The sequence below is a fragment of the Lithobates pipiens genome, unplaced genomic scaffold, assembly GCF_037356315.1.
Source record: "Lithobates pipiens isolate NorthernLeopardFrog02 unplaced genomic scaffold, aLitPip1_a1.2 Scaffold_30, whole genome shotgun sequence".
Classification (NCBI taxonomy): Eukaryota; Metazoa; Chordata; class Amphibia; order Anura; family Ranidae; genus Lithobates; species Lithobates pipiens.
Window position 1 is genome coordinate 34,480,643 of NW_027507791.1, and position 27,225 is coordinate 34,507,867.

General features: G+C 44.2%; 1 protein-coding gene across 1 annotated transcript in view; it reads right to left on the minus strand.

Moving 5' to 3' along the window:
• Positions 1 to 27,225, minus strand: part of LOC143942156 (uncharacterized) — a 1,285,630-nt gene that overhangs the window by 1,151,862 nt on the left and 106,543 nt on the right. The window contains exon 4 of the mRNA XM_077463417.1: positions 13,393 to 13,553. Within this exon, the coding sequence (XP_077319543.1) occupies positions 13,393 to 13,553 (161 nt within the window). The remainder of the gene's footprint in view (positions 1 to 13,392; positions 13,554 to 27,225) is intronic.

The following is a 27,225-nucleotide window of genomic DNA, read 5'->3' on the forward strand; positions in this document are numbered from 1 at the left end:
ACATCTGCATTCTGTAAATTGCACATATCTACAACCTGTAAATTGCACATATCTACAACATGCAAATCGCACATATCTACAACCTGCAAATCGCACATATCTACAACCTGCAAAACGCACATATCTACAACCTGTGAATAGCAAATATCTGCATTCTGTAAATCGCATTATGTAAATTGCACATATCTACAACCTGTAAATTGCACATATCTACAACCTGTAAATTGCACATATCTAAAACCTGTAAATTGCACATATCTACAACATGCAAATCGCACATATCTACAACATGCAAATCGCACATATCTACAACCTATAAATTGCACATATCTACAACATGCAAATCGCACATATCTACAACCTATAAATTGCACATATCTACAACATGCAAATCGCACATATCTACAACCTATAAATTGCACATATCTACAACATGCAAATCTCACATATCTACAACCTGTAAATCGCACATATCTACAACCTGTAAATTGCACATATCTAAAACCTGTAAATTGCACATATCTACAACATGCAAATCACACATATCTACAACATGCAAATCACACATATCTATAACTTGTAAATTGCACATATCTACAACATGCAAATTACACATATCTACAACCTATAAATTGCACATATCTACAACCAGTAAATCGCACATATCTACAACCTGTAAATTGCACATATCTGCATTCTGTAAATCGCATTCTGTAAATTGCACATATCTACAACATGCAAATTGCACATATCTAAAACCTGTAAATTGCCCATATCTACAACATGAAAATCGCACATATCTACAACATGTAAATTGCACATATCTACGACCTGTAAATTGCACATATCTACAACCTGTAAATCGCACATATCTACAACATGCAAATCGCACATATCTACAACCTGCAAATCACATATATCTACAACCTGTGAATAGCACATATATGCATTCTGTAAATCGCATTATGTAAATCGCACATATCTAAAACCTGTAAATTGCACATATCTACAACATGCAAATCGCACACATCTACAACCTGTAAATCGCACATATCTACAACCTGTAAATCGCACACATCTACAACCTGTAAATCGCACATATCTACAACCTGTAAATTGCACATATCTACAACATGCAAATCGCACATATCTACAACCTGTAAATCGCACATATCTACAACCTGTAAATTGCAAATATCTACAACCTGCAAATCGCACATATCTACAACATGTAAATCACACATATCTACAACCTGTAAATTGGACATATCTACAACCTGTGAATAGCACATATCTACAACCTGTAAATCGCACATATCTACAGCCTATAAATTACACATATCTACAACATTCAAATCACACATATCTACAACCTGTACATTTTGTTTGGGGGGGCAGGTATGGGGGTTAATGCTGCCGACCACTGATAATAACCCTTTTTTTTAATCTTGTTTGGGGGGGTATGCTACCAAACACCGATAATAAGTTATTATCGGTGGTCGCCAGTATACCCCCCAACAAGATTTAAAAAAAGGGTTATTATCGGTGGTCGGCAACATTAACCCCCATACCTGTCCCCCCAAACAAGATTTAAAAAAAAGGTTAATATTGGTGTTCGGCAGCAATAACCCCACCCCGCCCCCGCTAAACAAGATTTTTAAAATAAGGGTTATTATCGGTGGTCGGCAGCATACACCCCCCCGACAAGATTTAAAAAAAAGGGTTATTATTAATAACCCTTTTTTTTAAAAGCTTCTTGGGGGGGGGGGTGTATGCTGCCGGTCACTGATAACACTATTTCTTTAAATCTTGTTTAGCAGGGGGCGGGGGGGTTGGGGTATGCTGCCGAATGCGACCACCATAAGATACATTGATGTGGAGGGGGTACCGGCGGCAGGGCGGAATAAATGATCAAGATAGTGTAAGCTGCCATGCGGCAGCCCCTTGCCTGATCCTCTCAGGCAGGCAGAAGAAAGAAGCGCCGTGCCAATGTCACTTCCTTGAGTGATGTCAGAAGCACCACCCACCGCTCACTCAAGTGCAAGTCTATGCACTTGCTCAGCCAGTCCATCGCGCCGGAAGCTGTGGCTGTTTTTTTTGGCAAATGAAGTGATCTTGTGATTGCATAGACGTGGTGCTTCCTATATTGCACGGCGCCCGTGCACATAGGGAGGGAAATTTAAAAAAAAAATCTTAAAGGGACATTTTTTAAAATAATTTATTTTATTTTTTTGTATTTTTTTTACTACATGGGAGGGGGGTGTGGCGCCCGGGCGCCCCCCATGGACGGGCCTCCACTGATCTAGGATGGAAAAGGACCTGGGGGTCCTAGTAGATGATAGGCTCCGTAATGGCATGCAACGCCAAGCTGTTGCTAACAAAGCAAACTGAATATTGGGATTAAAAAGGGGATCAACTCCAGAGATAAAACAATAATTCTCCCGCTCTACAAGACTCTGGTCCGGCCGCACCTGGAGTATGCTGTCCAGTTCTTGGCACCAGTCCTCAGGAAGGATGTACTGGAAATGGAGCGACTACAAAGAAGGGCAACAAAACTAATAAAGGGTCTGGAGGATATTAGTTATGAGGAAAGGTTGTGAGCTCTGAACTTATTCTGTCTGGAGAAGAGACGCTTGAGAGGGGATATGATTTTAATATACAAATACCGTACTGGTGACCCCACAATATATAAATACTGTACTGATGACCCCACAATATAGATAAAACTTTTTCTCAAAAGGGAGTTTAATAAGACTCGTGGCCACTCATTAAAATTAGAATAAGGGGGCGTGGCCAGCATGTGACCAGGATGGCTGCTTGAGGAGAGCGCTCTTCACACCGACGGCACTTACAGCGACATCCAGCGAACCCAAACCACCTTTCGAGCTCCTGACACCCTGGGGGAACACCCGCTCCACCTCAAGGTGATGTCGCTCAAGCGAAAAGACAGTAGGCTTCCCCAAAAACTGACGGCCTTCATGTATCAGCCGTAGGAACCAAAATGGCGCTGGCGCGGACATGCAGAGTACACAGGCAGAGGCCGCAGCATGCACTGACGGAGGGGGAGACTCCTGCCTAGTGACAGACTCTCTGGTAAGCAGGGTGGATCCTTCCCTCCCTCCCCCGGGGACACCCACAGCCCAAAGCACAGGGACGGCCCAATGCAGAAATCACGCCAGCGGGGTGCTTCAGGCCTTCCCTCAGCAGAGCCAGCAGCCTGATGCCATGGCAGCATTTCCTACCATTGGGCAGACTGTCATAGACACTACCTTAAAGGATATGCTCATGTCACTTAGAAGCTCGCTGCAGTCAGACATGCTCTCCCTCATGCACAGTTTTGGCAGTAAAATAGGAGCAATGGTTGACAGGCTCACACAAATGGAAGTTAATGTGGGTGATATCACGGGTACGGTGAATGACATTATTGATACTCAGGAAGCACAAACCCAGGATATCACTTGGATAAAGGACAAAATGGCGGATTTAGAGGACAGGGCTAGACGTAATAACTTTAAAATCCGAGGGGTCCCGGAATCCATCCAAAATACTGAGATACCTGCCTTTGCGAAAGGTCTCATTAAGACGGTGCTTCCGGACACGAAAAATATCGAGCTTGTCATTGATCGCATTCACAGGCTACAAAAACCTGTGTTTTTGCCAGACGCAGTGTCTAAAGATGTCATTCTCAGAGTGCACTTTTACCACATTAAGGAGCAATTCATGCACAAGGTGAGGGGGATGGAAAATCTACCAGACCCATACTCTCGCCTCCAAATTTATGCTGACCTTTCACAGCATACTCTAAGCAGATGGAGGCAGCTCAACACGATCACTAAAGCCCTATGCAATCACTAGCTCCAGTACCAGTGGATAGCACCTGCCAAATTATCCATCCACCGCGAAGGGAGGAAATATGTAGTGACGTCTCTACAACAAGGATTGTATCTGTTACAGAGGTGGGACATTATCCCTGCTCCCCCTAATGCAACACTCATGGATCAAAGTAATACGGACTCTATCTCCGCCCAACCTCTGCCTCCCAGGAACCAGAAAAATACCTCCTTTTAGCTATAAGGATTGAGCCCGTGCATTACAATTGCCATTTGGTGATGCCATCTGCTCACACCAGATCTTAAGACTCGTTACCCCTGTTCAGTGTTTCTAGACGCTGTGGTGCTGAGGTAGATCCTCGACAGAAACACTTTTTGCAGATACTGTTTTGTACCATAAAGTTTTGCAAGCTACAACCATTCATAAACCTCTCTGCTTTTTGGATCAACAAGATACGATTGTGTGTGTTTTTTTTTCTCCCCTCCCCGCTTCTCTCTTCCTCCCCCACTTGTCTCTTCACCCTATACAGAACCCCGGGAGCCTCAACCTACTTAATCAGACGTGCCTGTTCCGGATCCACCCTTGCCTCCAATACGAGCTCTCCAGCACGATTCCTATACCTCTTTCTGTCAACCTGCAAGGCATAATCATCTTAATATCGGAAACCTCTCCCAAAGTTAACTGAAGTCTCGGTCCCCTCTGTTCTAGCGTCTTACAAGGTAATACATTTGTCATTCTTTGACACTCCTGCACTCCACATGCCTATCACGATTGTTACAATCAACGCAAAGGGGCTTAATCATCCGGCGAAGAGGCGCTCTCTGTGGACACTAGCCAAACACACCAAATGTGATGTTATCTGCGTGCAAGAAATGCACTTTCAGGCAAGTAATCCCCCCGTATGCACCAACAGGGACTTCAGCAACATGCGACGGCAGAGGGACACCTACCCAAAACTGCGAGACTGTGGGAAGCGTGGATAGAGTGGTTCAATAATTCCCAACCCTTACTTATCTGATAATTAAGATTGAGCACAGGCTCTCCCCCCCACTCCTACATATCTTAATCTCTCATCTTCCAAACCCCACCCCCCCCTTTTTTTTTCTTTCTGTCATCCACTACCACGATCGTAGCTCAATAAATGTATTGCTTGCCCAGACCCAGGTGCACTTAAGACATCTGTTGTCTGATGTTGCGTTTGCCCCACCCTTTGCGGTTGGAGTGTTATATCTGTTTCTTTTTTAAGTAATTTTTGTACGATTTGAAACGTTAAACTATAACCTCAGAGAAAATTTTCACTGCTACCCTCATAACTCTGTGATGACCGGAGGCTGCTCCTCAGTCCAGGACACAGTGAGATCCCGAATGGGGTGTCTGGAAGGAGGACAGTCCCTGAAGACTGATGTTCATTTTCTCTACTGTTGTGCCTTCGCAATATATCCATTCCTAAGTTTCGTCAGTCAGTTAATGCACCTACTGTGGACTGTATAGCTACTGAATGTAGTGCTGTTATTGTTTTTCTTTTACTTTATTCTTTTGTTTCTTGTATTTCTACAAACCTCAATAAAAACTATTGAAACATAAAATTAGAATAAAAGAGGTTTGAGGGATCCCAGATCATTAACAGTAATCAGCATGCATCCGTGGCGGAGCGCCATGACGTAGGAGCAGCCGCACGCCGGATCTCCTGAGAGCCTCGCTCTGTCTCCCCCTCGTCGTGCTCTCGATGCCGGGCTATGTGCAACTCTATTGGCCCACGGAGAGCTCCAGCAACGCCGTGCTGATTTGAACTAAGCTGCGGCGGTTCCCGTGATCCTGGCACATGCGCTAGTCGGCTGGCCGGCGCGGCCTGAGTAAACGCTCACAGCCAGCTTCTGTTCGGTGCTGCGAATTGGCGGAAGGTCTGGCGGATGCCTACCCCTCAGTGAGGAAGACCCCCAGACCAGAAGACAGCTGAACCTGGAACCTGGCGCCAGGAGAGGAGCTGCGGACCCAAGGAGCTGTGCCTGTGCTTGGCGGTGCTTGGCGGTCGGTCCATGATGGTGGGACAGTGGTAAGACAAGCAGTCAGACGGGGACGGGGGCAGCCCAAAGCTGGAGGTGGCTAAGGACAGTATACCAGATAGGAAGGTTTCTATCCCCCTGGTTATAGCTTGGGCTTACTTGTGTGTACCCCCCTCCCTATTATGGAATAAGAAGCCTGTTTCTGAATGTTTCTGAATGTGGACCCCCGAAGGACAGTATTTCTCCTGCATACCCCAAACCTGCTGCAGCTAGGCTATAAGTGTAGTTGGAGAGGAGAAGGGGAAGAGATAAGAAGATGAAAAGTAATAATCTGTTTGCTGCTGGAACCTGCTTTATCTGCTAAACCCCCCTTTTTGAATACAAAAGAACAATTGAATACATATCTATATAACCAAAGGACGAAGTTTGTGCTGCTTTGAACAATAGGTATTGGATGCATCTTGATGTTTGATATCTGACGCAAGAGTTTCTCTTGCAGGAAAAACTCACTTAAAACCTTCCTTGGCTGCGTGATTGTTTTGCCTGCCTCCATTTAACAGTTAAAGGACTGGATATATTCAATATCGTTCTTTGCTTTCTGATCTTAGGGTGGGATAATTTATCATCAATGTAAGACGAACTCAGTGTAACAGCTGTAATAATATTAATATCAATAACTTTTCGTTGTCTAGTCTACTACGCTATAGGTAAACCGTTGAGATATACGGTATGGACTTGGATAGATGATTTACCTGTGGCGTGGAAAGCAGTTGAACTAGGTTCCATCCTTTTCTCTCTTTTTTTTTTTTTTTTTTGTTGTTGTTTGTTTGAAAGTAAGCTAGTCGCTGCTGTCGATACTTCTGATTTAATTGTACCTCATTGTGGGTGGTTTTAGACCCCTGGGAGATTTTCAACGGTCCGGGAGGGAGGTATATTAGATTAGGGTGGAGATAGGGGGGAAGAGGGGGGAGGAAGGAAAAGGGAGGGGGAAGGTAGTAAAGAGAAACACCTGGTGATCGATACATAAGGGGAGGAGGGTTTTGGTCCTGCCAAAATGAGGGGAAAGGCAGGTAAAGTAAATAAGATGATCACCCCGGCTACAAGCCCGGTCGGAATCCAAAAATACCTGGCTGCAAATTCCAGTATAAGAGAGGATGAAGGGACCGGTGGCCCCAGAACAGAAAAACCAACCCGCTCGGGCCCAAGTAGACAGAAGGGGGAAGAGGGTAGGGGGGTAAAAAATCCTGCCATAAAGTCAAGTGAGCTTAAAAAAAAAAGCGGAGTAAACCCACAGAATGAAGAAGTAGATCAGAATAATCCCCGGGGAGAGGTGGAGATGGTTAACAGAGAGGCAGAAGAAATGGTTTCGGATAGTCACAAAGAAACCCCCCAATCCCCACAAATTAGGGAGATGCTCTCTGAGATGTTCTCGAGAATGGAGATCTCTCTAAGGGCGGATATCGCAACAATAAGAAGCGATATAGGTTTGGTCTTGGGGAGAGTGGAGGAGATAGAAAACAGAGTTGAGACTCAAGAGTGTAAGATGGATGGAATCTTAGAGCAGATAACAGCCCTCCGGAGGTCAAATAGAATAATCAGATATAAGTTGGAGGACCAAGAAAATAGAAGTAGGAGGAAGAACATACGGATAAAAGGTCTCCCTGAGACATATAGCGGTTCCGCCCTTGGAGAGATAGCTCAACAGATTTTTAACCCTCTATTGGACAAGGAAGTTACAGTCCCATTGAAAATTGATAGAATACACAGAATGACTCGACCCCGGGGGATTAGAACAGAAGCACCTCGAGACGTTATAGTGAGATTTCATAATGTAGCAGAAAAAATGCAGGTAATGAGAAGAGGGAGAATACAGTCTGGGGTGGTCCATGAGGGCACGGAACTGCAGATTTACTCTGACTTAGCGGGTGAGACACTGGGAAGAAGGAGATGCTTAAAACCACTCACGGAATTATTGAGAGCGGGCGGACATCCCATATCAATGGGGATTTCCTGCATGCCTCATAGGGAAGAAAGAGGGACAATCTGCAGTTCTGCGCTTCCCTGAAGACCTCCCAGAATTTTGTGAGCAGTTAGGCATACACCCTGCCCCACAGATAGAATGGGGATGTGAAGATGTATTAGGGGGTGAGGGGAATAGCACCCAGGGGAGGAAATGGCAGGGTCGACGAACAGTTGGAGCCGAAAGTAGATTACTGGAATTGAGTTGAATTAATAAGCCGTGCTGAGAGCTGAGGAGTGCGGGGGGAGGGGAGATGGGGGGAGGGGGGAGGGAAGGCGAGGGGAGCCTCGGGCGGATAAGGGTACGAGCCCCAGGGACACTATGGGGGTGAGGCGAACACAAATATCGGCCCACCAATGCCATAGGCTTAACGGGAAGGGGGGTGTCCTACCCAGTCTCATGAGACGTTCCGTTATAGGACAAGGGGGAAGCAGGGAGGGGAGAGGGGGGGAGGGAGGGAGGGGGGTGGTTTTTGGTGGCTTTTTGGGGCTCTCACTCGGTCCCCCCATAGGGCTAGTGGGGACAGGTACCACTGGATCCACTAGACGCTTTAAAAAAAAAAAGAGGGGGAACTACCCCGGGTAGAGAGGTATGGTAGTCCTTAATGTTATCACTTATAATGTAAGGGGTTTAAACTCAAAAAGGAAAAGATATAGGATAAATGACGAATTGCAATACATGGATGCAAATATAGTATGTCTTCAAGAGACGCATATAACATGCACTTCTGGGGTTACATTGAATTCGGCCAATTTTCCGGTGTGGTTTTATGGGGATTCCCCATCCCCCTATTCGAGAGGGGTTGCGATAGGGTTTAGTAGAACAACGAGATTTAACCTAGATGAGCGACTAGTGGATCCGGAGGGTCGCTATCTGTGCCTAAAAGGTAGGCTGTTTAATTTTAAATGTACAATTGTCAATATTTATGCCCCAAACAAGAATACGGGTAGATTCCTGAAGAAAGTATTGAATAAAATAGAAGACTTTAAAGAAGGGAAATTAATCCTGGCAGGGGATTTCAATTGGAGTATGAACCCTAAAATAGATACTACAGGGGCGGGGCCTAGGATATCTGAACATAAACAGAGAATGTTTTTAAGGGCGTTAACTGCATATCAATTATATGATACTTGGAGAACACTGCATCCAAAAGATAGGGATTATACATGTTTCTTCTCGGTCCATGGTTCTTTCTCCCGAATAGATTATATTTTTCTGGAACACTCATTTCTAAGGGCGCTTAAGAAGGCTGAAATAAAGATAAGAACAGTTTCAGATCATGCACCTGTGTTGATCCAGCTGGAGATCGGGGGGGACCATGGACCGAGGATGAATTGGAGACTGAATGAATCTCTATTACAGGATAAAGATACAGTAGAAAGGATTGAGCATGAGATTGCACAATTTTTTAGTTTGAATGACATACCGGAAACCTCTAGCCCTGTATTATGGGAAGCGCACAAGGCAGTTATAAGAGGGGTATTAATAGGGATTGGCGCAGGGAAAAAGAGAGAGAGGGAGAGGAAGAAAACCCTATTATACGAGGAAATTCAGAGATTGGAACAGATGGGGAGACCATGGGGGCTTCGGGACACCCAAGATTTAATAACAAAAAAACGAGAGCTAGATGATTGCTTGGAGCAGGATAGGAGAACGGCCTACCATATTTTGGGAAGAGAAAGGTACCAATGGGGGAATAAATCAGGTAAATGGTTGGCTAGGAGGGTGAAGGAAAAGAAAAATAGAACTTTCATCCCAAAAGTAAGAAATGCTGAGGGGGACTTACAAAATATGCCAGATGATATTGTGAACACATTTTTTACATATTATCGGGGCCTTTATAATATCGGGCAACAGGATAAGGTAGAGAATCGAGCAGGGGAGGAAATAAAGGATTACTTAAATCGGATAGATATCCCCAGGGCCAAGCAATTAGAAATGGAAGCACTAGAAGCCCCAATAACAAGGGGGGAGGTTGAGAGGGTGATCAAAAATACAGCTAAGGGAGGTTGCCCAGGACCCGATGGTTTCCCGATCTCATATTACAAGCAATTCCAAAAACAGCTAGTCCCAAAATTATGCGACTATTTTAATGCAGTGGGGAAGGGCGAAAAATTTCGCGAAGAAACACTCTTGACACATGTGGTCCTGATCTTGAAAGAGGGAAAGGACCCAACGGCAGTAGAAAGCTATAGGCCAATTTCCTTACTAAACTCAGATATTAAATTGTTTGCAAAAATTATCGCTGAAAGATTAGGACCACATGTGTCAGAGTGGATACTGCAGGATCAGGTTGGATTTATCGAAGGGAGAGAAGGTCGGGATAACACACTAAAGACCATTATGTTATGCCAAGAAGCTGTAAGACGGGGTGCCCCCACGGTACTCATGTCGATAGATGTGGAAAAGGCATTTGACAGAGTGGGGTGGGGGTTCCTGTTTGAAGTATTGGAAAGGTATGGATTGGGGGAGCGGATGAGGGGCTGGATAGAAGCCCTATACACCCACCCTAAAGCTAAAATAAGAATAAATGGGGCCCTGTCCTGCCCCCTTGAGCTGTTCAATGGGACAAGACAGGGTTGCCCGTTATCCCCATTATTATTTATATTGTCGCTTGAACCCCTGCTGATGGCCATTAGGATGAATCAAAACATTCATGGGATATGGGCTGCTGAGAGGGAGTTCAAGGTCGCAGCGTTTGCAGACGACCTTTTGCTGTATATATATACAACCCCGGGTTTTCCATACCAGCAATAATGGAAGAATTATCAAATTATGGGAAGGTCTCTAACTTTAAGGTTAATATATCTAAATCTGAAATTTTGAATTTAAATTTGCCAATAACAGAGCAGAGCATCCTTCAATCTAAATTCCCCTTTAGATGGTGTGGGAGGGAATTGGCCTATTTGGGAATAAGGTTGACATCAGAGATGAGTGATCTGTTTGAGGCCAACTATATACCCATACTAAATAAAATTAAACAACATCTGGAAAGGTGTCAACATAAAGCTCTATCATGGATAGGTAGAATAAACGTAGTTAAAATGTTTATTTTACCAATTTTCACCTATACATGCCAAATGATCCCAATAGTGTTACCACAGGTCTATTTAAATAAACTAAAAATTTTGATTAATAGATTTATATGGAAAAAAAAGCGGCGAGGGTGGCACGGAATACCCTGATAAGAAGTAAAGATAGGGGAGGGCTGGCAATGCCGGATCTCCAAAAGTATTATGAGGCCATAGCAATCTCACGAATACCGGATTGGATACACAATAAAAAGGGAAAGGACTGGGTTGAATTAGAAATTAAGTTAAGTAGAAGGGAATTAGGGGAAATAGTATGGATACCTGCAAAACACAAGAGAATTAGGCCTTAACACAAACACACTGACAAAAAATTTACTTCAGATATGGGACACAATAAATAAGCGACATAACTGGGAGCACAACTCACCATTAATGCCACTATTGGACACAAAAATGTTTATCCCAGGTCAAGAGGAATATTTATATTATAGTAGATGGGTTAAGAAAGACAACATTAAACTACAGGAGGTGATGGAAGGTAATAGGATGTGCACATATGAGGAAATTATAGGGAAATGGGGTCACAAACCATTAGACAAATGGAGATATTATCAATTATATTATTTCATTCAGTCTCTACCACAGCCATTACGGGGTAAGGAACAATTTAGACCATTGGAGAAGCTATTAGTGAACCGTCAGTGCCTTGAAAAAAGGATCTCAAAACTTTATAAAATCCTAATAGAAAGAATAGAGCAAAACTACCCCCCCCCCCTATCTAGAAAAATGGGAAAGTGAAATCGGGTCTTTAAGTAACGATTATCATAGAAATAGGATAATTAGATGAACCTATTCGGTTGCCGTAGACTCACAAACACGAGCGATGTCATATAAACTTTTAACAAGATGGTACATAACCCCACAACAAGGAAATAAAATATGTAGTGCGACCCCCCGGTCATGCTGGAGAGGCTGCTTGGGGGAGGGGTCATTTGCTCATATATGGTGGCTGTGTCCTAAGATACAGACATTTTGGGATAAAGTAATAGAAACTATTTTTGAAATAACAGGGGAAAGGATTAGGAGGGATCCATGGGTATGCTTTTTTCATGATATAGAAAAAGGAGAGAGGGAGTATGGGTATTCCTTGATCCCCTGTTTATTAAACGCTGCCAAATCATTGATACCGCTAAGATGGAAAAGATCTGACCCTCCCTCGATGAGGGAGTGGGCAGAAAGATTAGAAAGGACACGAATTATTGAAGAGTCAATGTACAAACTGGATAATATGGAGGAAAGGTACCAGAATAAATGGCGTCTCTGGGTACTATTTGGTAAAACTGAAAATTATATGAAGATGGTGGAATGCTAGTTAAAAGGAATCCCATGGAGCAGGATCGAGTGAGAGAGGGGTGGGAAGGGGGTGGGAAGGGGGGGGGGGAGGGAGGGTAAAGGAAGACAACCTTTATAAGAAAGGATGCTGTATTTATTATTATGTGAAATGGTTTATATATGAATTATAGTTGTTTGTAAATTTTGGAAAATCTCAAAAATAAAGAATTATAAAAAAAAAAGAATAAAAGAGGTTTAACTTTAAACTATGTAGAGGGTTCTTTACTGTAAGAACAGCAAGGATGTGGAATTCCCTTCCACAGGTGGTGGTCTTAGCGGGGAGCATCGATAGTTTTAAGAAACTATTAGATAAGCACCAGAATGGCCGCAACATACAGGGATATACCATGTAATACTGACATATAATCACACACATAGGTTGGACTTGATGGACTGATGTGTCTTTTTTCAACCTCACCTACTATGTAACTATATTACTGGACCTCATATAGTATATTGTAGTCCAAATGGACATTTAAATATTTCTGTAAAATGTAAATATATTCCATGATTGTGAAGACTATATGGTGCCATACCATATAAAACTATGGTAAAGTCATAATGATTAAACACTCACCCCTCAATCATGTTTCTGAAGCCTTATTATAACACTATATACAATACAGTAAGCCATCCCATGGCACACATACACTTACATACAACATACTGTCTAAATTCAAAGTCATTCAAGGAAAAGCACACTTTATTAGGAGTAAGAAATCTCTGATTTGTATTATGAGAACATTCATTTGCTTCTGTGATGTGAAGAGTATTTTTAGCAATGAAAGGATATAAAAGAAGATTATAATGTACTGTAGATAAAATTAGATACATTGATACATTAGATACATTGATAGAAGCAAATTTAAAGACAATTGGGGTGGATTTACTAAAGGCAAAGAGATTGTGGTTTCAATATTTTTTTGCTGGATGTAATGAAATTTTGATATGGTCATGTTTATTGGGAGGACTTATATGTTCAACTGTTTATGATCAGTATGGAGTGATATGGTGTACAATTATATAGGACTCTGTTTGCAACTATTGTATGAATCAGAGTTCCCCTTTACTATACATATATTGCTATAGGTAATTTATAATATATTTTTCTTACCTCTGTGTTTAAGACATTCCTAAGTTTTAGTTCTACCAGGACAGTATGAGGATCTATGTTTTCCAGGATGCTGATCAGATCATCTCTATAATACTCGTATATCCTCCTCAGTGATGGATCATTAAATGATGACAGCTGACAGCGGAACGCCCTGAAGTCCTCTAGAAAACACAGAAATACATTTTCTGATTTATAAATGATGCAAATTAATATCCAGCATGAATTTTATCTCACTGGAGATCTCTGCAATTGAGAAAAGGAGCACTGGAGGTGAGAATCACTATGAGGATCAACACATTAATTGCTCTGCAATTGGGGAATTATTTTTGCACATCCAAGCTAACGAGCTATAAATCTTCACTGAGAACTTTAAGCTTTAACTATTTAAGGCCTAACTAAAGATCAATAAAAAAGTAAAATGAAAAATATATATATATATTATATATATATATATATTCCTAGATTGTAAGCTCTAACAAGCAGGGCCCTCTGACTCCTCCTGTATTGAAATGCATTGCAACTGTACTGTCTGCCCTCATGTTGTAAAGCACTGCACAAACGGTTGGCACTATCTAAATCCTGAATAATAATAATAATAATAATAATAATAATAATAATTTATTTCAAATACTCCCCTGCACTCTCCTTTTTACCACTAGATGGTGCTCCTCTCCCAGGTAGAATGATGCCCAGTGTCATTCATCCCATTTTCTATGAGCTCAGGGTGTCAAGGACCGGCCCCCTTGGAAGTGACCTCAGACCCCCCTGGACTTACAGGAGAATACTGAAGGGAGTATTCTGGATCATTCAGTACCTGCCCACTGCTGAGGACAGAAGAGGACCAGAACATAGAACCCGGGAATAAAGGGATGTATAATGATTTTTACAATGAAAAAATTATATCCAAAGGGGATGAAGGGGAATTGGGAGTGCTGGAACTGGGTTTTAAGGTTGACTTCTCAGATGAATATAAAGATATATTTTATTAGCTGTGTATTCTGTTTTAAAGTATATGATGATTTACTGTACTATGTTATGATGCTCCATTTAATATCTTATGAAAGAAGTGTCAATGACTCCTCATTCTGGTCTCCAATTTATTAAATAGAGTTTTGGATAGATCTAATATATTATTGGATTGAGTTTAGTTTGCTAAGCAATGTGTGTCATAAACAACCGTCATTTTATTTTCATAAAATTGTTTTCATCTTTTATAAATCTGTGACAACACAGGATGACAATGAAGAAACAGGAACAGGGTGGTGTCACCTTATAAGAGGAAATCCCTCAACAAGGACTGTCATGACATGATCACCAGGGATTATTTTATAAAAAGTTGCACATTCATATACCATTGAACATGTCTGGAATTGTAGAAAGACTATATTTATCGTATAACACACACACATAATGTGTGCTGGTATCTTCTTCGGGCTGCCATGGAAGGAAAGGGGGTACGAGCGCCACCAGATTACACAGAGCAGGGATTTCCTGTTTACTCGGCGGCCTCTGTAATATGAAGTCCCACCTTCTGGACTGGCTCCTATGATAGACATCCCGGCATTAGACCAGTGTTCTGTTTATCATAGGAGCCGGTCCAGGAGGTGGAACTTCGTATTACAGAGGCCATTGAGTAAATGGGAGATCCCATTTACTCCGCTCCAGATGACGTCTTTGATGACGAAACGCGTAGGACGTGGCCAGACAGCATACACCTCTAACTTACACGGCGAGGCAGCCAAACGGGACCATTCCTTCTTTTAAAGATACCAAACAAACGAGTCTGCAATCAATGAATGTTTGTGAATAATTTTAGTTATTTAATAAAAGTTTAAATTTTAAAACATACTACACCATGGATATGCCTCTTCCTCATTGCATATAATCGAGCACGTTATACAAACGGAGGAACAAGGGACTCCCAGAACCACAACAGAGGCAAGCCAGAGAGCAACACAGTGGCTGATACTGTGAAGGTTAATCCACCCCGGACGGGGTTATACCTCTGGTGAGAGCAATTGCATAAGTGGTCACTGAGCACCGGAAGCAACAGTTGAAGTCACCCTTCCCTCCACCCCCACTTACAGAGGATATCCCACTAATTTTTTCACTTTTTTCACTATTTTGGTCACCATTCATCATTAATTTTTTTCCACCATTTTTTTCATTTTTTAATTAATTTTTAATACAACCCTTATATTCATCATTTTTGCATTTTTTCTGCATTTCTCTACTTCATCCATTTTATATTATTCACTCACGGACTTTTAATCACAGTTGCACAAATGAATATTTGATATGTAACATAGATAATTGGAAAGTCTTTCATTTTTTGATTTTATTTCATAATATTTTTTATTTCTATTTCTATATTATTGCTTTTTACTCTTTATTTTTTCATTTTCTACATTTTTAGTGATTTGTTTTTTTGTGCATTTTGATATTGGCACTATCCGTTCACTGGCACCTTGCACTTTAATATTGTAATTTAGGAACTGCATGCTACATTAATTGATCTATAGCTCATTGTGTTATGATTTCCATGATTTTTATGATTTTTATGGTTTAATGATTGTTATCGGTTGATGACACCTGTTGATAAGTGCATATATATATATTTAAAAACATTTGTATAGATTACCATTTGGTACCATACAGGTTTTTATTATTTTTTTTTTATTATTTACCAGCACGCTTGAAAATTTATGCATATTACAATTATCTGAAATTGAGCTACTGGCCTGTCCTGCATCCAGCGTTCTTTCGGAACGCACCTTCAGTGCTGCTGGTGGCTTTGTTACCGATCACAGGGTGCTCCTGTCCACCGACTCGGTTGATCGACTGACCTTCATAAAGATGAATCAGTCTTGGATCACCCACAGCTACCAAGCACCTGAAGCTGATGTAACTGAATATTTTTTTTTTAAATATCACATCCCTTCAAAACTGCCTATGCTGATGCTGAGTGACTGTCCTGTTATGTTGATTGTCTATCCTCTTCCTCCTCCGCTGATATGTTGGAATAACATTTTTGGTTCTGGGTGATGCCACCAGCCCAATTTTTCACCCCCTGTTTAACAGGAGTAGGGATGAGCCGAACACCCCCCGGTTCGGTTTGCACCAGAACTTTCGAACAGACCCCAAATTCGTAAGAACGTTAGAACCCCATTGAAGTCTATGGGACTCGAACGTTCAAAATTAAAAGTGCTAATTTTAACGGCTAATATGCAAGATACTGTCCTAAAAAGGGTTTGGGGACCTGGCTCCTGCCCCAGGGGACATGGGTCAATGCAAAAAAAGTTTTAAAAACGGCCGTTTTGGCGGGAGCACTGATTTTAATGACGATTAAAGTGGAAAAAAAGTGAAATATTCCTTTAAATATGGTAACTGGGGGGTGTCTGTAGTATGCCTGTGAAGTGCCACGTGTTTCCCGTGTTTAGAAGAGTCCCTGCACAAAATGACGTAATTTAAAGCTGCTTGCGGTTTTAATGTTATATCTGGTTCCTGCAATATGGTTGAAAATCATTGAGAAAAATGGCATGGGTAGCCCTCCCTGCCCATTACCAGCCCCTTTGGGTCTTGTACGCATATTAAGGGGAACCCCGTACCCATATTAAAAAAAGGAAATGCATGTGGCCCCCAGGCCCTATATACTCAGAACAGCAGTATACAGGCGGTGCAAACAAGACAGGGACTGTGTAGGTTTGTTGTGTTAAGTTGAATCTGTTTGTAATTTTCAACTGGTACATTTTTAAAGTGTAGCTCCAGTCAAAAAAATAATTTTAAGCTTTTTGGAAAACATAGGGAAGGGTTATCACCCCTGTATAATTTGTTTTGTCGTCCATCTTTTTTCATCTCACTTGCTGTTGTCTCCTTCCGTTTGCAAGTAGGAGATGTTTGCAAGTTGGATGTTGGAAAGTAGGGGCCTGCCCTATATGCTCTGCAGAAATGGTGGAACAAGGTGTTGGTTTTGCCACAACATTGTAAGCCCTCAAAGTGACTCTTGGTGGGCGCTGGAGCGCCCTGCTGTGAATGATTATATCAAGAATTGTAATTACATGCCATTGTTGAACAGTGGTAGAAAAATTGACCTTTGGTGGTTGTGGTGCTGGTGCCACAACACTATAAGTCCTCACAGTTACTCTGGGTGGGCACAGGAACGGGCCCTCCTGTGAAATATTATATCAAGAATTGTAATTACATGTCCCTGTTAAACAGGGGCAGAAAAATTGGGCCTTAGGCACTGGTGCTGGTGCCACGACACTGCAACCTCTCCCATATACTCTAGTTTTATTGCAGGAATTAGCCCTGCTGCAAAGCATTGCATCAAAAATTGTACTTAAACGCCCCTGTTAAACAGGGGCAGAAAAATTGGGCCTTAGGCACTGGTGCTACCACACTGCAACCTCTCCCATATACTCTAGTTTTATTGCAGGAATTAGCCCTGCTGCAAAGCATTGCATCAAAAATTGTAATTAAACGCACCTGTTAAACAGGGGCCGAAAAATTGGGCCTTAGGCACTGGTGCTGGTGCCACGACACTGCAACCTCTCCCATATACTCTTGTTTTATTGCAGGAATTAGCCCTGTTGCAAAGCATTGCATCAAAAATTGTACTTAAATGCCCCTGTTAAACAAGGGCAGAAAAATTGGGCCTTAGGCACTGGTGCTGGTGCCACGACACTGCAACCTCTCCCATATACTCTTGTTTTATTGCAGGAATTAGCCCTGCTGCACAGCATTGCATCAAAAATTGTACTTAAACGCCCCTGTTAAACAGGGGCAGAAAAATTGGGCTGATGGCATCACCCAGAACCAGAAATGTTCTTCCAACATATCAGCGGAGGAGGAAGAGGATAGACAATCAACATAACAGGACAGTCACTCAGCATCAGCATAGGCAGTCTTGAAGGGATGTGATATTTCAAAAAAAATATTCGGTTACATCAGCTTCAGGTGCTTGGTAGCTGTGGGTGATCCAAGACTGATTCATCTTGATGAAGGTCAGTTGATCAACTGATTCAGTGGACAGCCGCACCCTGTGATCGGTAACAAAGCCACCAGCAGCACTGAAGGTGCGTTCCGAAAGAACGCTGGATGCAGGACAGGCCAGTAGCTCAATTGCATACTGTGCAAGCTCTGGCCAGTGATCCATCCTCAAGACCCAGTAAGCCAGAGGATTTTCGGTGGGAAAGGTGTCCAAGTCTGACCTTGCCCCTAGGTATTCCTGCACCATGTAAATCAGACGCTGGCGATGGTTGCTGGAACCAATCATACCTTGGGGCTGCGGACTAAAAAATTGACTGAAAGCATCAGTCAGACCGCCACCTTCTCCACCGCTCCTTCTGACCGATGCCTCAGCAACACGTTGTCCGCAACACGTTGTTTGTAACCTCCCAGTCTCTGGAAACGCGTTGCACAGACCTTTCTGCAAGGCCTCCCGGAGATGTCTCATCCTCTGCTCCCTCTGCGATGGCAAGATAAGGTCGGCAACCTTACCCTTGTACCGTGGATCAAGGAGAGTGGCCAGCCAGTAATGGTCCCTCTCCTTGATCCGAAGAATACGAGGATCCTTCCGCAGGCTTTGCAGGATCAGGGAGGCCATGCAGCATAGGTTAGCTGAGGCATTCGGTCTGGAGTCCTCTGGGTCACTAAGGACAACATGATCCGCAGCTACCTCCTCCCAGCCACGTACAAGTCCACGTGTTTCTTGGGACTGTAAATCATCCCTACAAGACTGCTGCTGCTGATGCTGAGTGCCAGCCTCCACCTCCATGCTGACACAATCATCCTCCTCCTCCTCTTCCTGTGTGATGGGAGGCACAGCAGGAACACTGTCTGGATAAAGGGGGCCTTGAGAGGCAAGGAAGTCCTCCTCTTCCTGCCTCTGTTCTGCCTCAAGTGTCCTGTCCATTATTCCACGCAGCGTATGCTCCAAGAGGTGGACAAGAGGTACAGTGTCACTGATGCATGCACTGTCACTGCTCACCATCCTTGTGGCCTCCTCAAATGGTGACAGGACAGTGCATGCATCCCTGATCATGCCCCACTGGCATGGTGAGAAAAAACCGAGCTACCCTGACCATGTCCTGATGCCGTAGTCGCACAGGTACTCATTGATGGCCCTCTGCTACGTGTGCAGCCGCTGCAGCATGGCCAACGTTGAGTTCCACCTGGTGGGCATGTCACATATAAGGTGGTTCTTGGGCAGGTTCAACTCCTTTTGGAGCTCAGCCAGCTGAGCACAGGCATTAAATGATCGACGGAAAAGCACACAGACTTTCCTGGCCTGCTTCAGGACATCCTGTAATCCGGGGGACCTGCCCAAGAACCGCTGCACCACCAGGTTAAGGACGTGAGCTACACAGGGCACATGGGTCAGTTGTCCCTGTCGGAGGGCGGAGAGGAGGTTGATGCCATTGTCGCAAACCACCATTTCTGGCTTAAGCTGGTGTGGCGTCAACCACCTCTTGGCCTGCCCCTGCAGAGCTTACAAAACATTCGCCCCATTGTGGATCCTGTCCCCCAAACAAACCAGCGCAAGCACGGCATGGCATTGTTTTGCCTGCGTACTTGCGTAGCCCCTGGAACGTCTACGGAGCACCGTTGGTTCTGAGGACAGAGCACTGGAAGAGGCCATGGAGGAAGAAGAAGAGGAGGGGTAGAGGAGAGAGGTGTGTCACAACCAATAGTAGCATTTTTGGGGTGTGGTGGCTGAACAACCTCCAACACTACTGCACCTTGTCCTGCATCCTTCCCAGCTGCCATGAGAGTGACCCAATGGGCCGTGAAAGACAGGTAACGTCCCTGTCCATGCCTGCTGGACCATGAGTCAGCGGTAATATGCACCTTACCGCTGACCGCCCTGTCCAGCGAGGCAAGGACATTGCTTTCCACATGCCGGTAGAGAGCCGGAATCGCCTTCCGTGAGAAAAAGTGGCGTTTGGGGACCTGCCACTGAGGAACCGCACATTGTACAAACTCACGGAAGGGAGCCGAGCCTACCAACTGAAAAGGCAGCAGTTGAAGTGCTAGCAATTTAGCCAAGCTAGCATTCAACCGCTGGGCATGTGGATGGCTGGGAGTGAACTTCTTTTGCCGGTCCAGCAGCTGGGGCAGGGACATTTGCCTGCTATAATCGGACGTGGGTGTACTGCTAGCAGAGTGCCCGGAAACACTTGGCTGTGACACACCTAATTCTACACCTTCATTCCTCTCAGAGCAGGTTTCAGAAAGGACTGAAGGTCTAGTGGGGTTGGAGATGCCAGCTGATGAGGAGCAAGGAGAGGTCCGCTTTGTTCTTTGGTGTGGGTCTTTGAGGTAAGCTTGCCAACGAGCTGCATGGCAGGTCAACATATGTATGGTCAAGCATGTGGTGCCCAAGCGGCTGATGTTTTGGCCACGCGAGATACGCTTGAGACATATGTTGCAAATAGCAGCGGTGCGATCTGATGCACTCGTCTCAAAAAAGGCCCACACCAAAGAACTTTTAGAATAACGTGCAGAGGCAGCGCCCTGCACAGGCGGAGCTCTGAGATGTGATTCAGTCGGTGTGCTGCCCCTAAGCTGGCCCCCGGAGGGCATCCTGCCTCGTTGGACACGTGCCTCCTCCTCCTCCTCTCTCCTACTAGGCACCCATGTGGAGTCAGTGCCCTCATCATCCCCTCCCTCTGCATCTCTGTAGCAAACCTGGCAGTATGTTGCAGCTTGTGGAACATGACTGCCAGATTGCTGTCCTTCTTGAGCATCCCCTCTCTCTGCATTCACGCTACTGCCTTCCTCTAGCTGACTGTCATCATCAGAGGCTACAAAACACTGGGCATCCTCCTGGAGCATGTACCCAACACTGTGCTCAAAGAGTTCAGGAGACTCCTCAGGAGGACGTGGTGGGTCTAGGGAAGGAGTCACTGATGATGACATTGAGAGGAGGGAAGACGATGCGTTGGCAGCTGCTTTGCTAGTACCCTGAGACTGGGTGAGAGAGGATGAGGAGGATGAAGAGGGCTTGGTCATCCACTCTACCAAGTCGTTGGCATGTTGCGGCTCAACATGTCCAGCTGCCGAAAAGAAGGACAAGCGTGTCCCATGGCCATGTGCTGATGACAATGCACCGCGTCCACGACCAGCACTGTTGTCTCTAGACACAGAGCCTGCTTGCCCTCTTTTATCGGCTCGTGCTTGTCTGCCTCTCCTTGCTGGCCTTCCAGACATGGTAATGGCCTGAAGGGAGTTGGGTAAAAAAGCAGTTGGGTAGTGTATATTGTGCTAGAGGCACACAACACCCACTAACTCCTGCAGATGCCTTTATTATAGAACACCAGAGATAAAGGGGTATACTGTAATGGAGTCACACAACACCCACTAAGCCCTGCAGATGGCTCTATTACAGAACAGAAAAAAGGGAAACACCGCGCTGTATCTAGCTAGCAAAAAAAAACATGTAAAAAAACAGCTGCCAACACTTCAAAGTTAAACAATTTAGAACAGTAAATAGTGTAGCGCTACTATTAAGTGAATGTGTAATCACATGGAAAAAATCTGTATACGATCATAAATAATAATAAATGTGACCGGTGCACAAAAAATTGTGATAGAACTTCTTCAAAAGAAATTGGGTTGCACTCGACTAGTGAAACGCCTATGTATCAACTTGTCTGAAGAGATCTAGAAGGTGGGTAAAATACTCTTACCGGATATGATGGACTCACACGGTCTTACGACGGTTGAGTCGGAAACGCTTAGGGCCCAGACCTAGGACCAGATGGTAGGTTGGTGGTGGTCAGACCGGATATCGAGAAGACTCCAAACGACGGAAGACCCTGGGGGGCGTCTCACAGGGGGTTCTCCGGTCTGACCACCACCAACCTACCATCTGGTCCTAGGTCTGGACCCTAAGCGTTTCCGACTCAACCGTCGTAAGACCGCGTGAGTCCATCATATCCGGTAAGAGTATTTTACCCACCTTCTAGATCTCTTCAGACAAGTTGATACATTGGGTTGCACTCGACTAGTGAAACGCCTATTTCTTTTGAAGAAGTTCTATCACAATTTTTTGTGCACCAGTCACATTACAGGGGACTTTATTATTATTTATGATCGTATACGGATTTTTTCCATGTGATCACACATTCACTTAATAGTATCGCTACACTATTTACTGTTCTATTAGAGAACAGCAATAACGGGTAGATACAGGTGTATATTGTGCTGGAGGCACAAAACACCCACTAACTCCTGCAGATACCTTTATTATAGAACACCAGAGATAAAGGGGTATATACAGATGTATACTGTGCTGTGCTGGAGGCACACACAACTTCCAATAACTCCTGCAGATGGCAAGTGAGCTCAAATAGAGAAGAGCTATGTAGGTGGATATAGCGGTATGTACTGGGTACAGAGCACTCAGACAGCACGCACAAGCTCCTAACACTACTGACTGCAAGCTCTATTATAAAAGATAGATCACTAGCTATATAGGTGAGGTGAATACAGTGGTGTATACTGCGGTCAGGGCACGCAGACAACAACCACTACACAACAGCAAGATCGAAAATCGTCCGAAAACGATCGGTGTGTACTGTGTTGAAGGTACACAGAACACCCACTAACTGCTTCAGACGCCAACACACTACACAAGGCCGCCGCGCTGGCGGCCTTATATAGTGTGGGGCGTGCACTACACAGCCTGAGCTATGATTTGCCACAGGCATCCTGCCTGTGGCCAATCATGGCTCTCCTCGCTGCTGGTGCTGCGATTGGCCAAGCATGCGGGGTCACAGTGCATGCTTGGCCAATCATGAGCCAGCAATGCACTGCGCCATCGCAGTGCATTGTGGGTCGTTAGCGCCACATGAATTTGGCGCGAACGAACCAAAACGTTCGGACTTCGCCGAACGGGCGAACAGCCGATGCTCGAGTCGAACGTATGTTCGACTCGAACACAAAGCTCATCCCTAAACAGGAGCGTTTAATTACAATTTTTGATGCAATGCTTTGCAGCAGGGCTCATTCCTGCACCACAACTAGAGTATATGGGAGAGGTTGCAATATCGTGGCACCAGCACCAGTGCCTAAGGCCCAATTTTTCAGCCCCTGTTTAACAGGGGCGTTTAATTACAATTTTTGATGCAATGCTTTGCAGCAGGGCTCATTCCTGCACCACAACTAGGGTATATGGGAGAGGTTGCAGTGTTGTGGCACCAGTGCCTAAGGCCCAATTTTTCAGCCCCTGTTTAACAGGAGCGTTTCATTACAATTTTTGATGCAATACTTTGCAGCAGGGCTCATTCCTGCACTACAACTAGAGTATATGGGAGAGGTTGCAGTGTCGTGGCACCAGCACCAGTGCCTAAGGCCCAATTTTTAAGCCCCTGGGCCCCCTCAGGGCCCGTTCCTGTGCCCACGGAGAGTAACTGCGAGGACTTATAGTGTGGTGGCACCAGAACCACAACCACCAAAGGCCCAATTTTGCTACCACTGTTCAACAATGGCATGTAATTACAATTCTTGATATAATTGTTCACAGCAGGGTGCTTCAGCGCCCACCAAGAGTCACTTTGAGGTCTTACAATGTTGTTGCAACACCAACACCTTGTTCCGCCATTTCTGCAGAGCATAGAGGGCAGGCCCCTACTTTCAAACATCCAACTTACAAACGTCTGCTACTTGCAAACAGAAAGAGACAACAGGAAGTGAGATGAAAAAAGACAGACGGCAAAACAAATTATACAGGGGTGATAACCCTTCCCTATGTTTTCCAAAAAGCTTAAAAATTTATTTTTTGACTGGAGCTACACTTTAAAAATGTACCAGTTCAAAATTACAAACAGATTCTACTTAACACAACAAACCTACACAGTCCCTGTCTCATTTACACCGCCTGTATACTGCTGTCCTGCGTATATAGGGCTTGGGGGCCCCACATCTTTCCTTTTTTTAATATGGGTACGGGGTTCCCCTTAATATCCGTACAAGACCCAAAGGGGCTGGTAAGGGTGCAGGGGGGCTACCCATGCCATTTCTCTCAATGATTTTCATCCATATTGCCGGAACCAGATAGTACATTAAAACCGCAAGCAGTTTTAAATGTTTTTTCTTCGTTAAATGTCATTTTGTGCAGGAACTGTTCTAAACACGGGAAACACGTGGCACTTCACAGGCATACTATAGCCACCCCCCAGGTACGATATTTAAAGGAATATTTCACTTTTTTTTCACTTTAATCGTCATTAAAATCAGTGCTCCCCCAAAACAGCCATTTTTAAAAACATTTTAGGCATTGACCCATGTCCCCTGGGGCAGGAGCCAGGTCCCCAAACCCTTTTTAGGGCAGTATCTTGCATATTAGCCATTAAAATTAGCACTTTTTATTTCGGACGTTCGAGTCCCATAGACTTCAATGGGGTTCTAAAGTTCGTACGAATTTGTGGTCCGTTCGAAAGATCTGATGTGAACCGAACCGGGGGGTGTTCGGCTCATCCCTAATGAGAACTGATAAGGCTGCATGGATGGGCATTGACCCCTATTTTGCTTTGAAGTTCTTTATTTAAATTTTTTTTTTCCTTGAAACTTCCCTCTTAAAATCAAGGTGCGTGTTAATTGCTGAAAAATATGTTATGTAAAAGTTTCAATGATAATTTCATCTCTAACATTACTTTCCAGGCAGGCCTCATAGCAAGAGTTAAAATATAGTTAATAATATAACCCTATTTTTTTAACTTTCAAATGATTTTATTGTAATATAATGCAGTAACAAACATTGATATCAACCATTGTACATAAGTTAGAGGAAGTTGACGAAAAAATAATCAAGAAATGCCCAGATACATTGAACCAACATGAGTTACTAGCAGAGAGAACATACGGGCCTGGAGCCCATCTACTGTATACTACACATTCTGTATAGCTAGATCCGGTAGGTCCGGATGCATCCCGTCCCCACCCGACACCCCAGCGGGCTGTGTCGAGTGGGGACGCCATGCCAGAGAAAAACAGTGAAAAGTAAGATAGAGTGAGAGTGAAGTTTAGTCCCAAGGCGGTTGTAAAAAACAAGGAAAGAAAAAAAAAAAAAAAAGGGAAGAGAAACGAGTAGAGTAGAAAAGGAAATTGATTGAGGTACCTGAGTCAAGTAACCAGAGCTGCAGGAGAATCAGAGCTAACTTACATATGATATACAAGAAATAGTACACTGAACCAGTGACTTTCGCTGCCGGCTCCACTTGGTCTGGGGATGATGGATTACTAGTTAAACAAGCATAAACACAGCTTGGGTGTGTTAACCAGGAGGACCATTGTTTGTTGAATCTAGATTCTGTCATGTTTACTAGTAGCCAAAAGGACCCAATAACCGGACAGCTCCACCAGATGTGGAATAAGTCCCCGGTGGAGTTGCAATTTCTCCAGCACTGTGGAGAGTGGGTGGGGAAGATGGTCGCCAACTTTTGCGGTGTATAGTACCACCTATGAAACAATTTCATGACCGCTTCCCAATGCGTTATGTTTTTGGAGATGACTAGTGGGGTGCGAAGTACTCGATGCCAATCTTCCATAGGGAAAGAGCAGTGCAGCAGGGATTCCCAATAGAGTATGCTCGAAGATTTTGAGGACGAGGTAGGTCTGGAGAGGAGTTTGTAAATGAAGGATATGCCCTTTAAGACAGTAAGAGGGCGGTTATAGAAATGGAGAAGCTCCTTGGATGTGGGGTCTGGAGATGCCAAGCTTTGAGAGATGATATGTCGGAGCCTTAAGTAGATGTAGAAGTCCTTATGCGAGAGACTAAATTCCGAAAGTCAGTTGTTGAAAACTTTTTAGATCTGTTCCAAGAAACAAGGCTCCAATTGTTGTGATTCCGGCTTCATGCCAGTGCTTGATCGAGAGGTCTGGAGAGAGGAGTTGGAGCGTTAGAAGGGGGAGATTTTTCAATGCGTCTCTGTGTATGCCTTGATGATCTTGGCGTATAGCAGTCCATTGAGTGAGGCAGGCTCGTACCGTGGGAAGGATGGAACGTGTGATCGGAAGAGACAACCAGATTGCAGCTAGGGTTAGTCGTGGGTCAGCTGGAAGAGTTGCTGCTTCGATTTGGTGCCACCTTGTGTTGGGGTCTTGCGACCATAGTTGTCTCCCTTGGTCTAGAATGATTGCCTTGTAGTACTTTCTAACGTCTGGTGAACCCATCCCTCCTAAGGTAGAGGGAGTGCGTAGAACAGAGGATTTCAAGCGGGGTTTACGTCCTGCCCATATGAATGAGTCTAAAGTACGCTGTAGCTTAGCTAGGTCTGCTGAGAGAATCGGAAGTGGGAGGGTCCGAAAGAAATAAAGAACATGTGGAAGGAGAAACATTTTGGTCAGGGCTATCCTACCAGCCTATGAAGCTTTTAAGGAGGACATATTCGAGGATAAATTGTTCAGTTTCGTGAATAAGGAGGCAAGGTTATTTCGCAATAATCCAGAGGAGGGAGAGACCAGTTGAATGCCTAGATATTGCAAAGAGGAACCGGGGGCCCAGGAGAAGGGCAATATTTTAGCAATTTCTGCTTTGAGCGCTGGCGGGATCTCAATGCCAAGCATGGCTGATTTCAAGTGGTTTAATTTGTATAGGGATGCTTCACTAAAATTCTGTAGAACTTCAGTCAGGGTAGGTAGGGATTTCACTGGGTCAGAGACAGCTATGATGACATCGTCCGCATAGAGACCTATCTTGTGACAGGTGTCTTTCACAGTGATACCAGAGATATGGGGGTGTGCGCGGATGGACTGCGCCAGAGGCTCCATGACTAGAGCAAAAATCAATGGTGAGTGGGCAGCCCTGGCGAGTACCGTTAGTGATTCTAA